We start from the raw sequence: 26,770 nt of genomic DNA on the forward strand, positions 1-26,770 counted from the left end.
AGCGTTTATTGGCTTGTGGTGGATTAGAAATGACAGCTGATGTATTGAAATTTGAAACCAAAAGTGGATTAAACATAGACGGTCAAGACTGAATGGATTGATTGCTACGGTACACTTCAAAACTGTTTCCAGCAACTACAAAAAACTACGGACAAATAGCCAGTCCAAGCACATTGCATATCTAGTATGAAGACAATACATTAAGTAAAAATACATTTTCGAAATCAAATGAAAGAAAAAAATATTGCATTGAGTTCTTTACCCACAAAACTAAAGCGTCAAGGGAGAGACTTTAACAATAAGTGCAATGTCGCCACCTGGTGGCCAAATACCCTTACATCAGGCATTCCTGGAACCTACGCTATCAATCTCAAATTGTGGTCGGAGTACCACTGTTGGTACACGGGCTCTATGTAGTGGTACTCAGGAACACCAGAGTTTTTTTTTTTTTTTTTTTTTAACAAAATAAACTCATGTTAGAGACATACACATGATTGTACAAATAGAAATCTATTAACCAAAGATTTGCTGAAGCTGCATTTAAATTAAAAGATGCCTTGCTGAATTTAATATTTAACTCACCTCACACGCCACCAGCCAATTACCTGCAAGTACAAAGCACTTATTCCACACTAAAAACCGGTGGTACTTGCAAAAATATTTTTGAGGTGGTACTTTGAGAACCATTGCCCTCGAGCTGGGGTGTCCAAACTTTTTCCAGCGAGGGCCGAATACTGAAAAATGACATGAAAGGATGCGAGGGCCGCTTTGATGTTTTGTAAGCAACACATGTAGATATGCTGAGAAGTTTTTTATATTTTGTGATATATGTGAAAAAGCCTATTTGTTATTTGTATGAAATTTGGTCTGGGCTCTATTTTCCCAATTTTTACTGTTGTTTTTTGTAATTTTCCAAATATTTCAACTTTCTTCTTAAATAATTTTTGTAAATTTTCTTCTCATACTGTGATTACTTTATTCCCATAATATTTTGACTTTATTCTCGTAATATTATCACTTTTTCTGCAACATAATTTTTGAAAAATTAAAATTTTATTCATTGCTTTGTTTGTTTCTCATAATACTCTGACTTTAAAAAAACATTTTTCTTTAATATTTCAACTTTATGCCCTTACAAATTTTTCTCGTTAGATTGTAAAATTACTGCTGAGCTTTAAAATTTTTTTATTTTTATTTTTTTGTTTTAACAAGTTTTCTTGTTAAATTCTATTTTTATAATGTGCCACGGGCCAATAAACAAACAGCAGCATTGCAAATGGCTCCAGGCCGCATGTTGGACACCCCTGACCTACAGCATTTGGTCCTACCCATGGTCAATTGTAAAAACAAAACCCCTCTATGTACGTAAATGGACTCATATGGCACATCCACACATTTATGCACACATTTTTATGGATGTGAAATGGCTTTTTTTGAGACGTGACTCTCATTAAGGCACGAGGGATTCACAGTGAGCCAAGGCCAACTTCACAGCACAAAAATACATCATTTAAGTGAAATCATGTCCACATTTTTAGGTGATTCTCACCTGTACTGCCTTCGTGTCACACTCTTTATTTGGCGTTTCATGTTTAAAAATGTGCAATGGTTACCCTGTTCTATCTAGTTCATGGGTCCCTTTTTGGGCCATTTTGGTCCCCACAGGTGGCCGAAGAGTTCACAGCTCACTGAGGGTCCATCTCTCCGGTCCGTCGCTGTCATTTTAAACGGCCAGGTCGTCTTGACGAGCTCGACTGCTGCTTCCGCTCGTCTTGCTCAGTCGTCGTTTGTCCCTGGTGTACCCTGAGTGCAGCGCGGGCAACGGGTGGCAGTTGTTGTTGGGCACCTCCTTGGGGGCCTGCTGGTACCTTACCAGGAAGTCCCGGTCATCCTCGAGGTTGTCTCGACTGTGGTGGCGCTCCGTGGCCAGGTTGGCCGAGTTCTGCTGCAGTGCCATCCTGTTGCTGAAGGGGTGCGAGGCCATGGAGGTCATGGACGTCATGGGGGTCATGGAGGAAGTGATGGCGCACCGGATGAAGTCAGGGGGGGGAGGGGTGGAGGAGGCCGAGGGCAGAGGCGGGCTGTTTGGCTCCAAGGTGACGTTGCGTTGCGTCACCTTCCCGCGGATGCACGCCCTCATGCTCTTCCAGCCCAGGTAGTAGAGCTCCAGCACGGACAGCACCAAGGACACGGCGGCGACCACCAGCATGAAGACGATGAAGATGTTCTTCTCCGTGGGGCGGGACATGTAGCAGTTGACCGGGTTGGGGCACGGCCACGACGTGCACAGGTAGAGCGCCTTGAGGAAGACGCCGTAAATCAAGTACTGCACCACGATGAAGATGACCTCCATGGCGGTGCGGATCAGGATGCTCAGGACGTACGTCTGCAGCAGAGGTCCTTTAAGGCGGACACGGCTCTGCCCGTCTGACCTCACCTCCCTGCCGTTTTCCTTCTGCTGCAGGTACTCCTTCTCCCCCTCCAGGTCTGCCCCGCCTCCCTCCACACGGGCCTCCCTCTCCTCAAGCTCCCTCCGCCGCCGCTTCTCCTCGCTGCGCACCGTGTGCATGGCGTGACCCATGTAAATAAGCGACGGCGTGGACACAAAAACGATCTGCAGCACCCAGTAGCGGATGTGGGCGATGGGGAAGGCGCTGTCGTAGCACACGTTGGTGCAGCCGGGCTGCTGCGTGTCGCACAGGAAGTCGCTCTGCTCATCCCCCCACGATGACTCGGCCGCCGTGCCCAGCACCAGGATGCGGAAGATGAAGAGCACGGTGAGCCACACCTTCCCCACAGAGGTGGAATGCTCCTGGACTTCCTCCAGGACGTTCCCCAAGAGACTCCAGTCGCCCATTACGGCTTACGGGGGGGGCGAACACGCCTGAGAAACAGTTGGGGGGAGGGGAGGCCACTGAGATGGGACAAGACAAGAAGGAAGTGGGAGAAAAAAAGTACAAAGAGGTGATTTGAGTGTGCTTATCAAACCATATTTGGTTTCTTCGGTGGATTTTCAAAATGGCCGCCTCATTAAGTGGCAGTCAATTGGCCAGTTAGCTTGGACACGGATAAAAAAACAAAATAAAAAAACAACCTAAATGAAAAAATCATTTTTTTTAAATCTACAAAAAAATAACTAAAAAAATAAAACTGCACTAAAATATCAGTCAAAAAAAACATAAAAACACATAAAAACTAAAAAACAAACCTAGAAAAAAACAAACTAAATCAAACTAAATGTAAAACTACAACAATAACATAAATGCAAAAAAAATGTAGGACAAACAAAAAATAACGAACAGACAAAAACAGACTGAGAAACTGTAATAACTTGTTTTTTTTTAACCTCGTCACTCTTTTCCGTCTGTTTCCATCTTTCTAGTCATTTATCCCCAAAAACAGAAACTGACAGAAAATTCTACTGTTGAATTGAAAAAAATCAAATATTTCTATATTTGAAATATAATGACTAAGAAATAAAATACATGCACATACTGTACATGACGTAGAAATACAAGGGTTAAAGTACGGTCTGACGTTGCGGTCTGATTCATGTGAGTGTGTGTGTGTGTGTGTGTGTGTGCATGTGCGTGCGTGTGTGTGTTCATCTACCACACAGCACGGCATGAAAACCATTTTTCCCATAAGAGCCCATAAAAGAGGAAGTTGCTGAACGCCACGAAAGTACACAACGTGCATGTTTTAAGAGGTAAACATTTGTTGCATGTGCAGCGTAATTACATGAGCGCGAGATCTGATCCCAGCACGTGCATGACTGATAGACATGAGCGGGTGAAAGGCCGCCGGTGGGCAAGTCAGCTCTAGGAGAGAGTGTCCTTCCAATGTGGCACATTTGGTCTGCATGTAGCCTGCAGCGCACCTCCCTCACATCCACACAACAGCAGCTCGTCCTCCTCCGTCCTAAAACCTCCTCAGCGCTCCCTATGAGTGTTCTTTCCATCCTTTGAGCATTAGTGAATTTGGCCGAGACCCAAACATGGCGCTGACGAGCAGGCAATGACCCTATAAGGCGGCTTTATGAATGAGACCATCATTAAGACGTGAGCAGACCCCATCAAGGGTTGACCTCAGACCTCACGACCAGCTTGGAGATAGCAGGCATTTGCAAGCTTTGGATCCCCCGACCTTGAGCGACTGCCTTACTTGGAGAAGTCCCAGAAATGATTGATTGATTTAGAAGTAAATAATGAATGAATGGAAGGAGGTTAGAATGTGGCTTACCATTCCTCCTCTTTCTCATCCGTGAGCGACTCTTTCCATGTCAACCACTCCTCCGTACGTTCCACCCGAGAAGACTTTGATTTAGCCATCCGACGCTGACACGGCTTATATTGTACGCGTGTGAGAGAGAAGGTCTAAATGACCATGAGCAACACTCACTCCCTCACTCCCTTTGTCTCTCTATCATCAGGTTTATATATGGTAATAACTGTTGGGATGTCTACTGCGAGGACACACGGAATACTCCGCTATTAGGGCCACCGAGAAAAGCAACAATAGCACACGTATGGGGAAAACGTTGCAGCGTTGTATGAAAAAAGTAGTCATATTATGGGAGTGATCGAATCAAGTTAGGAGAAAAAAGAGAAAGAGCCGTAACGTCAAAAGAAAGAAGTCATGAAGTTGAGAAAAAAACACAACATTATGTTATGAGAAAAAAAGTTGTAATATTCAGAGAAACATTTGAAGAAAAAATTGTAACGTTATGAGATCATATTATGAGAAAATGTTGAGAATAAAGTTGTAATATTGGGACAAAAACATGCTTTATGAGAAAAAGGTTGTACTATTGAGAGAAACATATATTAAGAAAGAAGTTGTAATGTTATCATTGTAAAGTTCTCATAGTTGTCATTGTAAACTTGTGAGAACATTATGAGAAAATGTCCCATCCATCTATACCTTCATCCTCATTAGGGTTGTGGGGGCAACAGTCATACAATTTAGAGTCGCCAATTAACCTCACCTGCATGTTTTTGGGAATGTGGGAGGAAGCCGGAGTGCCCGGAGAAAACCCACACACACACGAGGAGAACATGCAAACTCGACACAGAAATGCCCAGGGGAGAATCGAACCCAGGTCTTCCCGATCTCCAGGCTGTTCCTGTATTGGCCAACGTGCTAACCACTAGACCACCGTGCGGCCATGAGAAAATGTTATGAGAATAAAGTTGTAATATCAGGAGAAAAACATACATTATGAGAAAAAGGTTGTAATATTGACAGACGCACTTTTTAAGAAAAAAGTTGTAATAATATGAGGAAAAAAGGTCCTAATGTAAATAATAAATAAAAACATCATAAAAATTGCTGTTGAGATAACATTATGTTATGAGAATAAAGTTGTAATATTGGGAGAAAAAAAAGTGTTACCATAACACTAGTACGAATTAATATTTAATGACAAAATAAAAATATTGCAAAAAAATAATTCTAAAAAATGTTTACAAAATATACTAAAAAAGAGAAAATATGAGAAAAAAAGTCCTATATCGTGAGAATGAATTTGTAATATTGTGAGGGAAAAAAAGTGTTACCATAACACTAGTACGAATTAATATTTATTGACAAAATAAAAATATTACAAAAAATAATTATAAAAATGTTTAAAAATATATAGTAAGAAAAAGAGAAACTATGAGAAAAAGTCCTCATGTTACAAGAATAAAGAATGCTAAAAAGTCCTCATGTTCTGAGCATATGGCTGCTTGTGTGAGAGTGACCCCAGGGTTGGATCTGAACGATGGAGGCTTGCATAGAGCCAATGATCGGTACTGGAAGTGAATCACAAAGAGCTCCACAGTCAGAGGAAGGGAGTGAGAGTCCAGTGCGGACAATAGCAGGAGGTGCTACATGGAAACTGCCATGTTCTTATCGACTAACACTTTGTCCACCTGCATGTGTGCACAACCTGCAAAGATCTTTTGTGGATCAGCTTCCTATGTGCCATGTCTGAGGTCCAGCTGACACTGAACTATGGTTGCGTATTGGAGACAAAACGCTGTCGCAGTTCCATTCTTGCCTGCCGGCTACTTTCTCCTGTTCTTAGTGGAAGTCATCTCAAACAATATGATTTCCCAAAAGTCACAAGGAGGAAAGGAATGGAAATTCCAGTGAATTTCCTCTCGTTACTCTTGTGCCTCCCGTGTTGGCATGGTGGCAATAAGCAGCAGCGATTCATTGGTGAGACGTGCCTGTGCAATGTCTGTTTATCATGTGCGGTGGCAGGCTAATGGAGAGCTAATGGATGACCGACTGCACACACACTCCTCTTAAACTCCTGGAGTTCACGTTTAAGTTGCATGCACCTGCACAAACTACACAGTCCCTCCCAAGACGATTTCCACTTTGCATCTCAACCCTCGCCCTCTTTGCTGCCTTACAGGGAAGTGACCCATTTGGCCGCCATGCTGGCACCACAGGACAACACCGCAAATATTATACGCCACTGTCAAAACATGTTTTGATCGCTTACACAATAAATGCTGCGTTAGACGGGAGACAATGGAAATGTTCTATTAATAGACCAGACACCTCTACAAGAACCAGATGAAAAATGCTCCGTGTCATTTCACGCAATAATCTGCTTGTTATTGCGGTGTTCCATGCGGTAGTTTGTTGAGTAGTTCTCAGCGAAATATTAGCAACAGGTGTCAGTGTGATACAGTGTAGCTACACACCACAATATCAAACACTGTTGAACTAAAACCAGCGGCGTACTCAACTCGAGCAAGAAAATAATCACATAAATAATATAAAAAGGCAAAAAGAATCTAGTCCGACTAAACTTTACACACAGTTACCGTTTTACAAAAATAATATTCAAAAATAATATTTCAAGAAAGATTCCAGTTGTTTTATAAAAGAATGAAGTCATAATTTAGCAAAAACAAAGTTGTAATTTTGCAAAAATAAATTCATAGTCTTACAAGAAAATAGCCTCGTGTGAAACTCGAGACCTGGGGCCAGACTCGGCCCGCCATTTCGCTTTATGTGGTCCACTTAAAACAAATACATATTGTATTCACTGTTTTTCTTTTATTTTAAAACTATTTTAGATATTTATATAACAGAAGAAATATTTGAAAAAAAAATTGAAATAAATTCCAAAAGACGCTTAAATGTATGCGCTCTGTCAATTTGGGCAGAAAATTAGTTGTGGGTGCAACCGGAGTTTTTTGTTTTTATGTTGTTAAAGCCCATATCGAATAAACCACACAATATTTGCATACTAAAATTTCTGATTTCAAGTCGGCAAATGAATAATATCAGTAAATAATCAAATGTGTGACAATAACATGAGGCAATTATACATCTGCAGTATATGCTTTCAGTTCCAGGCGGCCCCCTGAGGGCAACCATAACGGCCATGTGGCCCACGGTGAAAATGAGGGTGACGCCCCTGGCTTATATGCTGTGCTGTGCATCCAGTTCTCAAGCCATGTGCAGGGACTGTGACTATTTTTATGTAGATGAACACTCACACACACACACACACACACACACACACACACACACACTCCCATGAACACACAGTTCATGACATTACTAGGAACCTAGAGCAATCGAGTATGGAAAAAAGTTGTACTTTTATGAGAAGAAAGTCACAAACGTACAACAATGAAGTCAGAAGATGCAAGAATGAAGTTGTCATTTTTACAAGAATAAGGTTACAAGCCGAAAAAAAACGCATCGTTTTGTAAGGATTAAGTTAAAGGAAACTGTGGTAGTTTAGTAAAAACAAAGTCACAGTTTTATGAGATTTAAAGTCAAAATTAAAATCATGAAGTTGTACTTTTACTAACATCAAGTTAATCAAGTTCACAACCAGAAAAGTTGTCTTTATCAGAAAAGAGGCTAATGTTCTAAGAATACTTTAGTTCTAAGGCTGAATCCCAATTCCACCCCTTAGCCCTTCCCCTTCGTCTTACCACTTGCCCCTACCCCTACCCCTGACACGCTCAGGCCAAGGGGAAGAAGCCACTAAGAAATGGGACACCTCCTGACTCCCATTATGTCATCACCCTTCACTGCTTGCGGGCTGTCCCATAGGCAGATGAGATCATTAAATCGTTCATAATAAATGTTTGGTACCGTAAAACAAGGTGCGTACATTTCGACAACCAGCGCTACAGTTTCAGAGCATATGAGACGCAGCGCTTTGGCATTGGATTGTGGAAGAATAATACTACTTCGCGGATTTCACTTATTGCAGGCTATTTTGGGAACATAGCCCCCGCAATAAATGATGGAACACTGTATTGCCAAACAACAAACAACTGTAATAAATAACAGCTTACAACCAGCACTGTAACAACATTTACAAAAATAGAAAATGTATCAAATGTACATATGAAATGTAAATAACAATATAGCAAACTTTATGAACATCAGCAAATGTATAAACCTTAGCATTGTAGCATTATTTCAAGTTTAGCTTATTAACTCACTGTAAATGTAAATGTTGTTTACATCTTTTATTTAGCTCACTTCCCGACCATCCGTACTCCAATCAACATATCTCACCATGACTATAATTCACAGAAAACGTTACATAATTGATTAGATAGCTAATATAACATGCCAGCGTCACAGTATACTTTACTGTAATTTAATGTGGTTGCTATCTAATCATTGGTCTAATCATTTATGAAATGCAGTCAAGTTACAAATCAATGTTAGCCGGCTGGTAAAAACTAGCAACAACCAACAATTCAAAACGTGAATATTTACGTGGAGTAGCAAAGGATTGACGATATAATAAAACATTACTGACGTTACCGGGAAAATGAATAATTATGCTTAATTACTTACATTTATGTTCTTCTTTCGGGCTCTGTTCTGCCGTCTTGTCAGCGGGAGTGCTGAACCTGAAGTCTGGTTTCATGGGCTGTGCCCCCTTAACCCCTGATTTAAGGAGAATTGGGACACCACTTGATTCTTGTGAATGCGCAAAACCTGGGGGTAAGGGCTAAGATAAGGGGTAAGGGTTGGAATTGGGATCCAGCCTATTTGACGAAAATGTAGATACGTGTAGTATCATGAGAAAAACAAGTACTTTTACGGCGAAGAAGTTCTAATATTACAAGTAAAGAGTCACAAGAAAAAAATACATTGTTTATTTTTGTCTTAACAGTTTCTCTTAGGCTTTCCAGTTGTTCCTCGCCACTTCGCTCTTCAAATTTTGCAGCTTGGATGACCGTTTTTCAAAAATATTATTAGTAATGCTGTTTTGTGGCCGATTAGTCAAAAAAGTGCATATTTAAGCAAATGTTACATATTGTTTTGCGTAAAGTAAACATTTTCAAGCATAAAAATGGCTGAATGAAGTCAAATACAAATTTAAGGCATTCAGGAGACGCATCCAAAGATGCGATAACATGTAGTCTTCAACGCTGGTCACTAGGTGTCAGTAATGTTACTGAGACACACAAGCACCAGACCTCATCACCGGAACAACAGGCTTTTATTGCAGGTTTGAATTATCAACAGGCACAGTAATCCCGAATAAAAACACTGGCTATCGTTGTAGCTGAAACTCACACCAAGCTGAAACTCAACTCTGAATCCCCGACGTCACTTCCTGTCCATCCCTCACTCAGTTCCCCCAGGGAACACATTTACAGCAACAGACACGAGCACACGTTTTATTTATGTCTTAAATGGCTTATTTTCTTGTATTATATCTTCTATATTGGGTAATACGAGTGTAAAGGTGACTATAGGGGTGTTAGAGGGCTCTAATAATGTTAAAAACTGTATTTAGAAGGTTGGATAAAGGTTTTCTATGCTCTATGAGGAATCATCCCTTGTGGAAATGTACTGATCACGGTTGGGACTGGAACCAGTTAACTGCGATAAACGACTGATTACTGTATTTGTTTTTGCTGTAGAATCGCATGTCGGGCTGCATCAAAAGCTAACGGCGGCCCGCACGTGGCCCACGAGCCGTAGGTCGCCCACTTCTGATTTAAACAAAGCTTTACTGAAGTAAAAGTCCGGTGACATAAACATAATGACTGCAGATGCGGCCCTCTTTTACGACATGTTTAAAGTAACATTAGTGAAGTAAAAGCAGTACTTACGCCTTCAGAACAACTGTGCTGTGACTTTACGTGCAGGGTCCAGATAGCATCTCGAAGCATATTAAAACAGGCGCCACTGGTGACTCGTTGTCATGACAAAACGGGTGAGAAACACTCATTTATTTCCAACATTATTTGACATTGTCTAGTGGGCAAGGTGCAAGTGGGAGACATCTACACAAAGTCACCACCTTAGATGGAAAAGTCACATACTGTATATACACACCATATTTCACTTTCATCTAAATTGTCATGTCCAGCTAATGACCAAAGCCATATTTTAAAACGGGCATGCCTTCTTACTGCTGGAACAACTCGTCTTTAAAGGTTTGCCTCTGGTGTTGTTACCGTGTCATGTTTTTACCTCCAAATAGAGCTGTAAAACATCACCAGCCCTAATGGAACACGACAGACTTGATTTAAGGGAGTGTGGAAAAATGTCACAACAAAATTCTAATTAACTAGAAAACTTGGCAACTGGTTCCTTCTTTTGGCTCCACTCCCTGCTCAGATGTTTTTATTGCCAAAATCCGTATGTACAATTTCTTACTGTATGTAGAAATCGAATGATATCAAATGTTTATTATGACACGGCTACACATGGCTTTATCAATAGGCTCAAAATGGAACAAATTGCTACAGCCCTTATTCATTCATTTTCTATGCCGCTTGTCCTCAGTAGGGGTATGCTGGAACCTATCCCAGCTGACTTTGGGTGAGAGGCAGGGTATACCCTGGAGGGGGTCGCCAGCCAATGGCAGGGCAGACAAACAACCTTTCACACCCACATTCATACCTTTGGACAATTTAGAGCAGGGGTCTCAAACTCAGTTTACATGGGGGCCGCTGAAGGTAGGTCTGTCTGGGTGGGGCTGGGCCGCATGAAGTATTGAGAGTAGGGCTGGGAGTCCCCATGATACGGTACGATACGGCACAATACGTGATGCATGAGATGCATGGCTCATGATAATGATAATATCTCAATACGGTGAACCAAATTTTTTTTTTTATTATTTCATAGTTTGTATTTTGCTGCATTCAGCTGGGATAGGCTCCAGCTTACCTGTGACCCTAATGAGGGAGGACAAGCGGTATAGAAAATGGGTGGAATTTTTGCAAAAACAAACTATGTCAAAGTACAGCGAAACACCACAACACCATCAACAAAACAACATCAAACACAACCAAATATACATTGAAATGTGCAAAACCGAAAGACAAAGCAGCATCCAGGTACTGTCACCGTTTTTGCTAGTTTCTCTCACTCTTGTCTCCCTCCCTTCCTCCTGTTCATGTGTTCACGACTGTGCAGTGTATGTAACCCCTCCCTCCCCCTTCTGCTCAGTGTCGACACATTTTGACCCATCAAGTGTGGCTTATTCACATCAAAGAACCGGACACATTGGGGGGGGGAAAGGTGCTCCTACGAGGTTAAATTCGTAACTTTATGAAAATAAAGTTGTAATATTATGAGAAGAAATAAAATCCAGAAAAAACAGTTGTAATTTTAGGACAATAAGGTCGTAACATTACAACAATAAAGTTGTACTTTGAAATAATAATTTTCATAGAATGCAGATGTAAATATTACCAGAACAAAAATGCTATATTGTGAATAAGTAAAGTCATCATTTTCAGAAAATAAAATTGTAAATGAAAGTACTACATTCTTAATTTTATGGAAAAAAGATCTAATTTTGCAAGAAAAAATTCATACTTTTAGGACAATACATTCATAGAATTACCAGAATCAAGTCATAATTTTACATGAATGAAGTCATTATTTTTGCAAGAAAGGAATGGTAATATTACAAAGAAAAATGTTTTGAAATGTTGTGAAAGTAATGCTGCAATATTCATAATTGTAGTATTACGAGAAAGTCAGAATCATTTTCTGAGAGTAAAGTTCGAAATATTACAATACTGAAGTTGTATTTTAAGGCGTGTCAAATCATAATTTAAAAAAAGAAAGAAAAAAACTTCAGCTCGTTCACCACGTTGAAAAAAAAAGTGCTACTACGAGGATAAAGTTGTAATTTGATGAAAATGAAGTCCTATGATAAGAAAAACATAGAAGAAAGCAGTTTTAATTTTAGGACAATAAAGTCGTAATAGTGCAAGAATAAAGTTGCATTTATAACAATTAAATCATAATTTTCAGAGAATAAATTGTAATATTACAAGAGAGAAAGTGCTTATATTGCAAGATAAAATCATAATATTCAGACAATAAATTGGTAAATGAGAAGATGACATTCTGAATTTTATGAGTATAACTGTACAAGAAAAAAGTCACATTTTTAGGACAAAACACACTCAGAATCAAGTCAGCATTTCACAAGAATGAAGTCATGATTTTGCAGGAATGAAGTGGTAATATTGCAAAGAACAAAATGTTGGAATTTTCCAAGAATAACGGTGCAATATTACGAGAAAAAAGTCTGAATTTCATAAGGAAAAAAAATTTATCTAAAAAGCGGCTGTAATTTTATGAGATTTTACTAGAATAAGTCGTAATATTACAACAATAAACTTATATTATTACAACATGACAAGAATACATTTGCGATTTACGAGAAAAATGCTTAATTTTACAAGAAAAAAGATCACAAAGTTACAATAATAATTAAATATGAGCAGTAACTACTAAAGTTGTAATGTCGGAAAAAAAATCATGTGCGTTTTAATATGTGGCAGGGACAACGTAGGTCAGCACTTGATTGTTGTCATCGTTTTCCCTTGTCACGTTACATTATGTTTACGTGGCCATTTGTTGCTAGGTAGAATTCATCAAACTCCATTGTAAATGTCCCTTAGGCCAATGAAAAGCTTGGCATATGACAGTCCCGTCCAATAGGATGTTGGAATGACAAACACTAGGGTGAGCTCTGTGTATCAATATTGAGCTACTACTCTGTATTATATACAATGCATGTCAAAAAAAAGCCTGCAAATAATGAGTTCTAAATATACCCCTGTACAGTCTATGAAGGCATGCTGACATGCGCTGAGAGCGAATCCCAGTGTGGCAGCTGTTTAGCAGCGCGGCTGCAGGGGTGGCATGCATATTTCAGCGGCCAGTGCCAGGATTACTATCAAGGATGAGTGTGTTTAACTTTAGCTGCTTGGTGGCGGCGTCACTTAGGCGTAGTGTGAGCTGCACGGGGTGGGTCGGGGACAAGGGAGAGACAACCATTCCCCGCTGCAGTGAATCACCTGTTGGCGTCACACGCAGGCCCACGTCCATATATCAGTCATACGAGTGGAGGCCTGCTTCCTTACATGGCCGTCTGGCTCGTCATCGATGTGCAAATGTACTTTACATCAACAGCCCCGTGATGAGCTGTTGTTTCGCTGCATACGGCGCTATGGCGGCGACCGAGAGGAGCTACATGCACACAAGTTGTGTGTTAAACCTTTGTCAGGCAATGGACTTTATGTATTAATAATAATTATCATAATTTACAAATGAATGAAAAGGAACCCACAGGGCTCACTATGTCAGTCAGTGAAGAAAAAGAATCCTAATAATGAAACATTTTAAATAAAATATCATGAAATACAGCAATATTTTTATGGATACATTATAATAATGACATATATTAGTCATAATTTAAAACAAAATAATCATGCATGAATTTTGTAATGATTCCAATCATTGTTAAGGCTTAAAATGTTGTAGCTTCTTTAATTGGTTCCAGACCCGACCGTGATAAGTGAATTTCTGTGAGATTTTTTATATTATATATATCCATCCATCCATCTTCTATGCCACTTATCCTCACTAGGGTCGCGGGTATGCTGGAGCCTATCCCAGCTGACGCATACCTGTGGACAATTTGGAGTCGCCAATTAACCTAACATGCACGTTTTTGGAATGTGGGAGGAAGCCGGAGTACCCGGAGAAAACCTGACTGTGTGGCCAACATGCTAACCACTCGGCCACCGTGCGGCCCCTATTATATATACAGTATACTGTGTGTATATATATATATATATATATATATATATATATATATATATATATATATATATATATATAATTGTATTGTATTTATATATTTTATATTATATTATAATATAACATATATATAAAATATAATATAATATAATATAATATATATAATATTATTATAATATTGGAATATTGTCATAGTTAGAGCCAGACAACCTGTTTACGACGAATAGGGTTACGAATAGGGTTTTTAATCTTATTAGAGCCCCCTAAACATAAAATAACACCCCTATAGTCACCTTTACACTCGTGTTACCCAATATAGTAGACATAAAAGACGGGAAATAAGCATTTCGAGACATAAATATGACATCAAATTGACTCACACATGTGAGCATTGGGAGTCACATTATCACCAGGTCTCATCAATGTAACATGACTGACACCTAGTGATCAGTGTAGAATACTACATACCAACAATATGCTATATTTGAATGGGTCTTTTGAATGCCTTACATTTGTAATTTAGTTCATTTAGCCATTTTTATGCTTGAAAATGCTTAATTTCGGCCAGAAATAACATGCAATTTCTTGTCTAATAATAGACCACATGAAAACAACACTGATTTAATAATTAATATATTTGGAAAAACTACTGTGGAGCCGTGAAATTCCAAGTGCGAAGAGGGACAACTGTCTTAGAAAACAACACTACCAAAGGCTCCCTTATTGTCTGCAGTCGTCCAAGTTGCAGATAGTCTCCGTGTATGTTTCACACTTGGCAAGTGCTTGGTCGATGGTAACCTTTTGTGAGGACATTTGGGTTCATGCAGGGACATGTTTGATCGGTTAGGCAGTTGACGTGGGCATTTGAGCGCTACTTGGGGACAAATTTGATTGGCGAAAATGGCGATGATTTCCCAAAATGTACGGGGAAGTTGTGGGCATTGGACAAAGTTGCGAGACTGTCCATAAACCAGCGGCGTCCAATGCACAGCATCATCTCCCAGCAGAAGAGCAGTTTGAGTGGCAGATTACTATCACTGCCTTGCTCCACCAAAACACTGAGCAGATCATTCCTCCCCTACACCATGAGGCTTTTCAACAAAACAGAGGCGGAGGGATAAAAACACACACGGGACTGGATTTATTACCTTATTATGTATCATTATTATTGCGTATTATTATTATTTATTTGTTATGTATGTATTATTGCCCTACAAATTGCTGGGAAAATGCTGGAAATGTGAATATCAATTGGAGATGAATAAAGTATCTAATAAAGTATTAATAAAGTATTGCAACGTTGCGAGATCCTGAACAATGCGGAATATTATTTACAGTAGTTAGTCTTCATGTAGAGCACCAGTAAAAAGTTTGGATGCACTTTGTCATTGAATAGCATAAGAAAGTGTCTCCAAACCTTTGACTGGTGCTCCACAATGAAGTGTCTGTGAGACATTAGACATGAGCATGAAAGGCTACTATAGTAGGCTTCATTACTGTTGTCCCTGAATACTCCTTTAGTTGGATCCTTCAACTTGTTCTGTCTTACCTTCTCTCCTATGGAATCTTGATCTCCTTAAGTCCACTAGAAGTTGACGACAGTGTTTGCACCTTCCCTCTTCTTCCTCTTGAGCTTTTGTGTCGTCTCAGTACCAAACGCTTCCTCCTCACGGTAGGGGGGGGCATGAGAAGTAAAGCTAGGGGGCATTATGAGTGACCACCCGCCCACTAACAAGGCCGGCCCTCTCTTCTGCCTTCTTTTCTCTCCTCCTTTTCCTCGAACCTAGAGTCCCTCTATATAGAGAGTTACGACAACTGAGATTACGCCGCCATGTTGGGGCCGATTCAAGTGCTCGGCTTGCATGCACAGTACGACAATGCATGTACATTGCAATGTCTGCACAAAGGGACGTATGCAAAATGTCTGTTTTGTAATTATTCATAGATCTATATTTTCCAATGTGTAATATGGTATAATTTTGCCATCTTTTGTTAAAACATTGAGATTTTATAATAGTCAAAATATTACCATGTTCACCTCATGATACTAGAATGAAAATAAATGACAGAGATATAAACGCTCCAATATTTAAACATTGAAAATGATGAAAATATGTATATTTCTTCATTGTTATTTAATTATTATTTATACCTCGAAACAAGTGCAGATTTTGCAAAATGAATGCAGTTTTATAAGTTTGCTGGAGATCATGGATGACTTTATTTGCAACCAGAGGTGATTTACATAAGGATCATTCTTAACTCTAAGCATCCATGACTGCCTTATTATTTTGTTTATTTTGCCTTTATTTTTTCGTCTTTTTATAGTATATCTTACGTTTAGGCTACTTTCTTATATCCAAACAATTAAGTAGAACACAATACTTAGGTAAACACACTCTCTCCAAAACGTGCCAAGCTCATCAAGAGATGCCTTAAACTTAGTAACATAGCCCCAGGTGGCTCTGTCAAGTTGTCAAAACATTGTGACATTAAAAATGTTAACATATACAGAGCCTGCAGAGCCTACCTCGCACAGCATTGAAGACAAGTTCGGTTTATTTTATTTTCCCAAATTGTCCGTCTGTTGACATCTGAAGGGAATCTGTAAAGCTAGAAATCCTTCTCATGTCTATTTGTGCATCCAACTGCACAACAACCCAGCATTTTTGGGGAATAAACAATAATGCACCCAAGACTACTGTAAAGACAAGGCGAACGCAAACGCGAATTTGGCCCCAAGATGGCTCCACGAGTCACGTGACCGTATTTTTTCGACTCGTCATGTCGCAACTCTCTATACAGAGGGACTCTACTTGAACCTGCCCCCCCACGTCCACCTTGACTCCCTTTCTTCTTACATCCCTGGTGCTCTATTTTTTGCTGAGAATATGAGAGGAAGTGGAATTGTTTTCGAGGGTTGATGGCAATTCCAGTAGGAGTAAATTTCCGCATGGTTTCTTTACGCTTGTGTTCTAAGACAACAATTTTGTTTTGTTTTTGCTCTATTTTCGCAGTACGGATATGGTTTCAAACGTTTTCCGTCCACACAGACTTGCAAAAATGTCAGAATGATGCAATATGCATGCCAGGTCACTACTTGGCGAACATGCATGTGCAGCGACTGCTTGTCCTCATGTGTATGTTAACACAGCAGCAGTGGAGTCAATCTTGATGCTCTGCTTCGGAATGCTGCTGTACGTGTTGGAATTCATGTTTCCCTCAGTGAACCGCAGCGCCACAGTGCCAGCAGCACTCATGCAGCCCCACACCGTGACGCTACTGTACCACCACCATGCTTGACTGTAGATAAGACACACAGGTCCACACAGGAGGACAGGTAGTCCTTGGGCTACGTACGAGTTCCATTCCAAGACTGTTATGTAAGTCGAGTTTTATTTTAAATGATAATTAAACAAGTTAATAAGTCACTACAAATGGACACAGAACACATGGAAGACGTATAAACGTCAATAATACAACACTAAATACAGCAATGAAATGAGACAGAATGCACTAGCTGCCTTTCCATGTCAATAATAAGACCACTACACTGCCCATTTCCTCCTGTCACGTTCAGGGGATCGGCTACCTGGCAGTTATGTGTACTGTTAAAGAGTTTTGTGATTTCCCCAGTGTCTTTGAACGTGCCAAGAGTTCTGACTGTGTGTTTGTGGGTGCGGAGAGGACAGCTGAGTTTGCTGATGTTGTTTGGGCGTGGTTGCCTGTTTTGTTTTCGGCCAGCTCTTCGTCATTCTTACAACGTCCGAGTTGACGTTACAATCCCATCTCTATCCTTTATGATAGTTGCGACAGTCATGTGACTGAGCACTTAGCGTATTCTTCTGTGGCGCACCGCAAGCGTAACTAGTTTTCAAGCGATTCTCGTGTTTACCTACCAAAGTGAAGTTTTTAATGAACTCATGGGAGCGGGTACGTCACCACGAAAGGCTGTAACGCCGTAAACCGAGGACCATTTTCATTGGATACAAAGATATAGTTTTAAGCCCTTCGAGACACGCATTATCATGATTATGCTTGACGGTTGTCACAATTTTGTATGTAGATTTCCTCCTTGTGATCATTTATAAGCACTCTGTGGTGAAAGTCTTGTGTTGTATAACAACTGCAGCCGGTGTCTTTTTTTATGTATAAAGACAGGACTTTTTTTATGAATAACTGGCAATAGAAAGTCAGAGACAAAGATCATATGACAACTTCTGGTCAGAAGCTGTGACACTGCAGCATTGTTTGATTTTGTCTGCTTGAAAAGGTCTTTCTTGGCCTCAATTGATACCATTTCCCTTATGAAAGGTCTTTTTTAGGCCCAGAGACAGTGCCGTATTGGTAAATGTTCCAAGATGATGGAAAATCAGCTAATTCCAGACTATACACACTGTAGCTTTCATAAAGGCTACTCAGCATGAAGAGATTTGGAGTAAACAAGTGATGTTCTCTAACTTCTCTTAAGCTTTTTTCTGCACAACCGCTTTGTGTTTGATGGAAAAAGCCTCTGCTGCCAGGATGCATTAGTGTAACCCTCCTCACTCGCCCACCAAGCTGACCCTGGCCTGCTGTTCCACTGACCCGCATCTGGGGACACGTATTCCTTAACATGTAGCCTAACGAGAGTCCCTAAAAATAGGCGGTAAAAAAGTAGCAAAACTCACTCACCACTGCACACCAGCGCTGACCTCACATGTAAAACAGGCATTGCCGTGTTGTAGCAGGTGAGCTGTCAGTCAAAGGGGCATAAGCATAAACATTTTTTTTTGTTCGTAGAATTTGTTTCAAATACTAAAATTACAGTGTTATTTCTTTACTGTTTCTTTGCCAATTCTTAATCTCTGTTTCTGTATGCAAGTTGCCTTATGATAAAATCTGTGTTTATGTGTTGGGCTTCTTGTGTTTTAGTTGTTGGGGTGGAAAACAAAGGTCAGTCACACCCTGAAGTGGACATTGATTAGCTGTCATTGGGCTTGTTTGTAAGCTGATAGCTCCCGTTGTAGTTGGGAGGGTAAGTTGAGGAGCGGTGAGTAGCGGACAGGAAATGGAAGAACACGTGAGAGTTGTTGGGCCGATGAATGGGAAATTGACATTTCTACATTGACAAAAGTAGAGCGATATGAAGCAGCTCAAGTTTAGCCTCCACATCAATACAAAGCACCCAGTCGCTAGTTCAGCCACAGCTAGCGTAGCGAGCCACAACAACGCTCTTTCCTAAACTCGTGTCTGTGACCGTCAGGCTGACGACTGTTCTTGCCGATTGAAAGACAAAAGATTGAGCAAGAATGAATTTCTAATTTTTTGCATGTTTGTCACACTTCGATGTTTAAAATGTATGTTGTTTAAATTTAAACACTAGTCAATGGCAACGCAACTGTAGATAAAATGCAGTTTTGAAATTAAACTTTTTATTATTAAGGGAGGAAAACAATTGCTGCAGGCCTCACTTGCCTCAATTAAGGTCAGTGTTCATGACTCCACCATGAGAAAGACACTGGGGAAAACGGCCTGCGTGGCAGAGTTCCAAGACCAAAACCACTGCTGAACAAAAACAACATTAAGGCTTGTCTCAATTGTGCCAGAAAACATCTTGATGATTCCCAAGACATTTGGGAAAATACTGTGTTCTGATGAGACAAAAGTTTAACTTTTTGGAAGGTGTATGTCCCATTACATCTGGTGTGAAACTAAAGCTGCATTTCAGAAAAAGAACATCATACCAACAGTAATATATGGTGGTGGTGGTGTGATGGTCTGGGGCTGTTTTGCTGCTTCAGGACCTGGAAGACTTGCTGTGATAAATGGAACCATGAATTCTGCTGTCTACCAAAAAATCCTGAAGGAGAATGTCCAGCCATCTTTTGGTGACCTCAAACTGAAACCAACTTGGGTTCTGCAGCAGGACAATGATCCAAAACACACCACCAAAAGTCCACCTCTGAATGGCTGAAGAAAAACAAAATTAAGTCTTTGGAGTGGCCTAGTCCTGACCTGAATCCCATGACCTTAAAAAGGCGCTTCATGCTGGAAACCCTCCAGTGTGGCTGAATGACAACAATTCTGCAAAGATGAGTGGGTACAAAATTCCTCCACAGCGCTGTAAGAGACTCATTGCAAGTTATTGCCAACGCTTGATTGCAGTTGTTGCTGCTAAGGGTGTCCCAACCAGTTATTAAGTTTAGGGGGCAATCACTTTTTCAGACAGGGAGATTTTTTTTTTCTCCCTTAAAAATAGTCACATTTAAAAACTGCATTTTGTCTTCAGTTGTGTTGACACGCTCTAAAATTTACATTTATTTGATGACCTGATAAAGTGTGACAAATGTGCAAAATATTAGGAAATCAGTTAGGGGCAAAGACTTTTTCACACCACCGTACATATCAGAGTTGCCACACCCCTCTAGAAAGTCAAAGTTAGGAAAGTGAAAGTTACGTTTGTGTGAAAGTACAAGTTAAGATGGTGTGAGTGAGAACAATGCATCTATTGTGTGTTTTCCAGTATTTTTCCATGAGTCGTATCTAAGCGTTGTGCAACTCTGCTTGTGCTGCATGTATGTGTCACGGAAGGTGAGTGTGTGTATTGTAAAGGCCTCTATGAGAAGTAATTATACTGACAATGCACTGAGCTATTCGACTGTATAATATCTGACATAGCACAGTTCAATGGACAAATAGTAATATTTATTTAATGATATTATTTGTATATTTTTAAGTTCATTATGACATGCTGTGAGGCAGAGCCTCACCTGCGTCCCCTGACAGCACGTCGCTGCCTCCCACGTTTAGCTATTTAACAGTTTTATCATACAAGTGTAAAAGGAAGTGAGCCATTGTTAATATTAAGATGTAAACAAAACAATAAAAACAGTTTTAACAGTAATGATGAATTATGTTGCAGATGTGCCTCCACCAGCTATTTTTAACTTAATTGTCTCAAGTGTAAAAAGAAGTCAACCACTATTAATATTAACATGTAAAAAAAAAATTCTTAATTACTTTATTGTAATGGAGAATTACAAAGTTGCAGGTGCACGTCCCGCACTTGGTAGGCAGCTAAATTGTCTCACAAGTTTACAAAGAAGTTAACCACTGAACCTTAATTTAATACCTTTATGTGAATAGTCTTCATTTCTTCTCACATTCCTCTTCACTTAAATCCTCCTTGTTGAGGCTGCTATTTTTGGGGGAATTTTTAGAAGGAAACAAAGGCGCAAAAAGCCGATATAAAAGTAAAACACCAGAGTTAATCTCTTGATGTTTGCTGCACCGAAATTGCACATGATCTCTGCTCAAATTGTGAAGGTGTTTATAACTTTGCATAGCATAAACTTTGGTCAAATGTTTAAATTTAACATTTTATTTAATTTTTTAGTAATATCTACAATATAATGGGACCTCTCCAGCCAATTTGTGTGTGTGTGTGTGACATTGTTCCATTCTATTTCCATTAGTACTGATGCAATGAGAACTACCGTATATCCCGTCATGGATGAATACATATGTGCTAGCATGCGCATGCACTGCAAAGCATTGTTCCCATAGACATGTTCATTACCAACAGCTGGGTTATTATTACGCCTTTGCTGACAGGCAGAGGAATGGAGGTGGTCACTGTAACAGTAAATGACCAGTGGAACTCTTTGCTCATGATAGAATGACTGAGCTTTATGTGAACAGGTGAAGGATCGTCAGAGGATCGCATTGTGGTTGGTGGATGGATGTGTATTTTGGACTCCTGACACTCAGGAATCCATCTGTTGTTTCAAACACTCTTTGTGGATGGATGCTATTCTTACCAGCTAACCTTTGACCCCCCAGGCTGAGTGAAATGGTTGGCCCAGACAGGAGATGATGAAAGAGGGTGTAGATGCCTGAATGGTGCGTTCACACTCTATCTCACGTAAGTTAGTACACTCTATCTCCTCAAGGGACAATACTATAGAAACTTGGATATTGGGCATTGGGAGTTGTGGGGTGCAGGAAGTGCATTTTAAGACTACATTTAGTGCATGGGCCTTCAGTGGGGACTTACGCAACCCAATCCACCTCTTAATACCACCACCATCACGTCACATTTATACAAAACCATCAATAATATGCAAAAAGACAATATAATTACAGAATTAGGAATGAATTATCACTAAAGCAACAAACCCAATTAACCCTTTACTTTCCGATACAACATCTCTAAACAACTCCAGACTACAAACCTCTAAACTACATCAAGATTTTCAGAATCAATATTTATGACAAAATCACATGACGAAGGCATCAAAAATGAAATAAAAAACACATTCACCACTCACTCGTAAACAGTGGTCTGGAAGACTTCCAGTGGAAGTGGCGAACAAACCTTTTCTCAGGCTGACTATAAGTCTATAACTTATACACTTATACATAGTCTATAACTAATATATGTAAACCCGCTTATTTGTTCATATAACACACACAGAACGATGAACAACTCAATGTCTGTCTCCTTTCTTCACGGTGGAACGGGATCATTTGAAGTGCTCCGCGGTTCATGTGATGATGCATTCAAGCACACTGGTAACTTTGAGAGTTAGTATATAAGCTTTTAGACATCAACCAATCAGAGAACAGGAAAATGCTGATGTTATTACAGACCAGTTAGCTGGCCCTGTGAGGCCAATCTGAAATTTGATTTGTCAAAGAAACAGCCCCGTTGCTAACAGTGTTGGGAATGGGCCAGCACTGCTCATTCTGAAGGCCCTGGACAGATTAGACAAACATGGCAGCGCATAGAAGCTGAAATCTGACTGGCAACATCCACATACAGTACAGGAAGCAGTGCAGCCGAGAGACACGCTACAAAATGAAGATAATGGACTGTTGGGAATTAGTTCATACAATTTCACGCTACAAATACTAGAATTGAAGTTGTGAATAGGTTGCAAATAGATCAGTGCTTCTGATTAGTCCTTAAGCCGGCAGAGAAGGCTTTGACTGCACACCACTGCTGAACACCGTAACACACGGTGGTGGGGTCTGTTTTTGGATGATTTAATGCTGTTGGGTTCTCTCAGTGGAGTGGGCCGTAAACACAATGTTATCAGTGCTTAGAGTGATCACTTCATACTTGGAGCAAAGGTGTTAGATTAATGAACCTTGTGAACAATGGCCCTGGACAACCAGGAAGTCATAAAACACTTCCGTAGCCAAATTTATAGACTTGGGAGTCTGCAGAGCCCCTCAAAAATCTAGATAAATGTTTTTCTGTAGCAGCATTAGAAATGTTGAATTGTCCTATGAGTTGCCCGCTGGCTGCCATGTGAGCCAGGAAGAATGTCGACCTTTCATTCGTTGGTTGTTTCTAGGGATGTATGGGCAGCACATGAAAACACTTGTCCTCTTACACACACACACACACACACATATAGTGTATAGACACAGTCAATCTTGCCTGCGTGGAAGCAGGGCTGCAGACAGTACACCAGAATGAGGGACGTGGTCATCACATGGCTGCAGGTGAAGCCCCGGACATACACCCGAGTGGTGAACAGCAGCAACCTGACGATATTTGGGATGAGTAGGAGAAGGCAAGGTAATGTCTTCCATTTAGGAACTTCCTCCATAAACCCTCCAAAAATGGTAGCCTGAATGGCATCAGGGGCTTAGTTTCGCCCGGGGCCTGACGTCCCTAGATTTTTGTGAGTAGTGTATATTCAACACGGGAAGTGAAGAAATTCATTAGTGATTCCTGTGATACGAAGAGGAGATAGGATTAAATAAGCTCTGCTTCTTCCTACTCTTTTTCGGACATGTTTGAATGAGACAAAATGATATTTTAACTACTTTTTATAAAACTACAATAACATAGTACAGGACTGTACGGTCTTTTTTATTTAACTGAGTCACAAACCAATGCAGGTACATTTTGAAATGTTTGCATGCATGACCTAAGCATAATGCTTTTAACGAATGAGCTTTTTTCCATAAATTGAAACAAAAAACGAAAATGACAAAAGTTAAAATAATGACGTCAGTTGTAGCTGCCACTGCTAATCATTTATGTTGTGTAGTTTTGTAAAGACACGTGTACAATAGATTGCAGTCGATCAGATTTATGATTTCACTAAACAACTACAGCTCCCGTGATGCTGAAGAGTGCCATACCAGGAAGTAGTGAAATAGATGCTACTATTACATGTTTTGATAGAAGTCTTATGCAGCGATTGTGTTCATCTGGCAAATTTGAAGTAACTTTGATCAAATGTAAAATTACTACAGCTTCTCCTTAGACATTAACACGGCGGCAGCTGTTCAACTCCCATGGAAAAAACAGCCGCACATCGCGAGCAAGTGACTAGTGACATTTAATGTGCAGTTGCAGTCCTGCCTTGCTGCCACTTCCATGTTACGTCTATTATCATTCACAGTACCGACGACACAGCTCACAGTCTGATTGGCTTCTGGCTGCCTTGTTCTCGAAACGAGAAATATCGTCACGTTTTAATCTTGCGCGATCTTGTGACACCCCTCTTGAATTGTGTAACTGTAAACATGAGATATACTTCCATGTAAAAAAATAAAACCAACCAACCAACAATCTATTCTCACAAACACACACACACACACACACACACACACACAAATACCCGTCTGTCTTCATGTTGCTTCTTGTAGATATCCTTCTTCCTGCATTTGTTCAGTCGTTCTTTCTCCATGGCTGCTCACAAGGATGCTGGAAGTCCCCACTGGTGACATGACAAGGAGGCGGCGGGGTTAGTGGAAGTGGCATTAAGAGAGCATACTTCCTCACCAACATCTTGATAAGCTCGTTCCTTGTAATGGTGGGAGAGGACAATTGGCTGACTTTTTTTTGCTTTCATTTTGTTAAGATGATAGTCGACAAAAGCGAGCACATTTTTGGAATGAAAACAGCGGCAAAAGATTCCAATTAAAAGCATTGCTGATGCTGGAGATTTGAGGACCCATTTTCCCCGACTCAGTCCAGACTGTTAGCATTTTACCATAGAAAGAGAAACAGGTTGGGACGGCCGTGCAATCAGCGGGGTGTGCTGGAATGAGGACTTGATGAAAGTATAGACTTACGGATAAGCACTGACCTTTAGGAGCTGAATTATTGGAATTTCGTGTTATACGGTGAAATCTTGTTGCCACCAGGTAGCACAGTGTCATATTATAGAACCAGTTGTATGGATCTCCGAGGGGCTGGACCTTCTTCATACACAGCAATTGTGATCAAGATCTAACCTTGTGAAGCCGAGTTTCAAATGTTTTCAAACCAAAATGGCTGACTACGTGTGGGTTTTACAACATAGGTTCCCATAGGTAGATTTCTGTGCGTCCAGTTATGATGAATATGCATCCCAGATTTGGAGTCAAGGCAAGCAGCAGATGCAAATATTGTATAACCTTCCAGGGGACACTTCGTGTTTCACAGTGAATAACTCATTTTGGTGCCAAGCTCCACCCACACCTTACAGTGAAAACACACCATTTTCACTGTTGATTGAATCCCATCTGTCTAGTATACAGTAATCCCTCATTTATTGCAATTAATTGGTTGCAGTCCCAACCGTGATAAGTGAATTTCTGCAAAGCAGAATGCCTTATTTATAAATTGAATATTTTTGTATTTAGAGCATAGAAAACCTGTTTACGACCTTCTAATTATCGTTTTTTTAACATTATTTGATCCCTATAGTCACTTTTACACTCATTATACTCAATATAATAAACATAAGAAGTGTAAATAAATAATTTAATATATAAATAAGAATGAATGTCATCTGGATATGTGGACCGGAAGTGACGTTGGTGGTTCAGAGTTGAGTTTTAGCTTGAATGAGGCCACAACAGTAGCCTATGTTATTATTCTGATTATTATTTTATTATTATTATTGTGCCTGTAGTGTGATCATTTAAACCTGCAAAAAAAGCCTCTTGTTCCAGCGAACAAGTCCAAAGTCACAGGCTTGAAAAAGTCCTTAGAAGTCGTAAGCACTGCAATAAAATGTCATTTTAACAATTATTCTATTACATTTGACAAATACAATGAAGGCATTTTGAATTGGTTTATTTTTTTAAATAAATAAGACAAGACTTAGTCAAAGAAAAAGAGTGCTGATTTTGCATTCGGGATTTAGTCAGCGCACACAAATGTAATCCACACATTTGTTGTTTGTTCTTAAACCTGACTGGACGTTAATAGATGCATTCAAGGAGGCAGATTCAAAGGAAAAATATGAGGTCTTGCTGGAAATTACAAAAATCTCAAGTAATTTAAAGTCAGACGAAATTCAGAGTCATGGATGTCAAGTCCAAGTCGAGTTGCAAGTCTTTGATAATATTGTTGAGTCCGAAGTCATCAAAATTGTGACACGGGTCTGACTCGTAGACTCAAAATAAGCCACAAAGACGTGACATGTGCACGCTACAAATGTGTTGTGTAATGTCGCATAATTAATGATTACTCCACCAGCCAGTTATTCATGAGAAACCTCTGTGTTGTACAATAAAAATGAACAGAAATGAATCCTCACAGTAAGGACAGTTGTACTAACACAGTTGTGTTCAACTTGAACTTGAACTTGAACACAGTTGTGTGATGAAGTGATGGTAAAGGGCCTGCATGCCTGTAGAGTAGTGTGAGTGCACCCTCAGTGCAGTGTAAATCCAGGCAAAGCAACACATCATGTGCTTCCAGTGA

At 40.0% G+C, this 26,770-nt stretch overlaps 1 protein-coding gene across 5 annotated transcripts in view; it reads right to left on the reverse strand.

Moving 5' to 3' along the window:
- Nucleotides 1-18: 18 nt before the first annotated feature.
- The window catches only part of gja5a (gap junction protein, alpha 5a), a 53,533-nt gene continuing 26,781 nt past the window's right edge, over nt 19-26,770 (reverse strand). For 2 of the 5 annotated variants that reach the window (XM_054786021.1, XM_054786022.1), the window contains 2 exons: nt 24,693-24,791; nt 19-2,914 (listed from right to left, as the gene is read on the reverse strand). In XM_054786021.1, the coding sequence (XP_054641996.1) occupies nt 1,724-2,857 (1,134 nt within the window). In that variant the 5' untranslated portion in view covers nt 2,858-2,914; nt 24,693-24,791 and the 3' untranslated portion in view covers nt 19-1,723. Of the gene's footprint in view, nt 2,915-4,987; nt 5,278-15,616; nt 15,863-23,513; nt 23,605-24,692; nt 24,792-26,770 lie in introns of those variants that run through there. The other 3 variants (XM_054786023.1, XM_054786024.1, XR_008572362.1) reach the window with 3 other exon arrangements.

Source organism: Dunckerocampus dactyliophorus, chromosome 9, assembly GCF_027744805.1.
Source record: "Dunckerocampus dactyliophorus isolate RoL2022-P2 chromosome 9, RoL_Ddac_1.1, whole genome shotgun sequence".
In the NCBI taxonomy this organism is placed as follows: Eukaryota; Metazoa; Chordata; class Actinopteri; order Syngnathiformes; family Syngnathidae; genus Dunckerocampus; species Dunckerocampus dactyliophorus.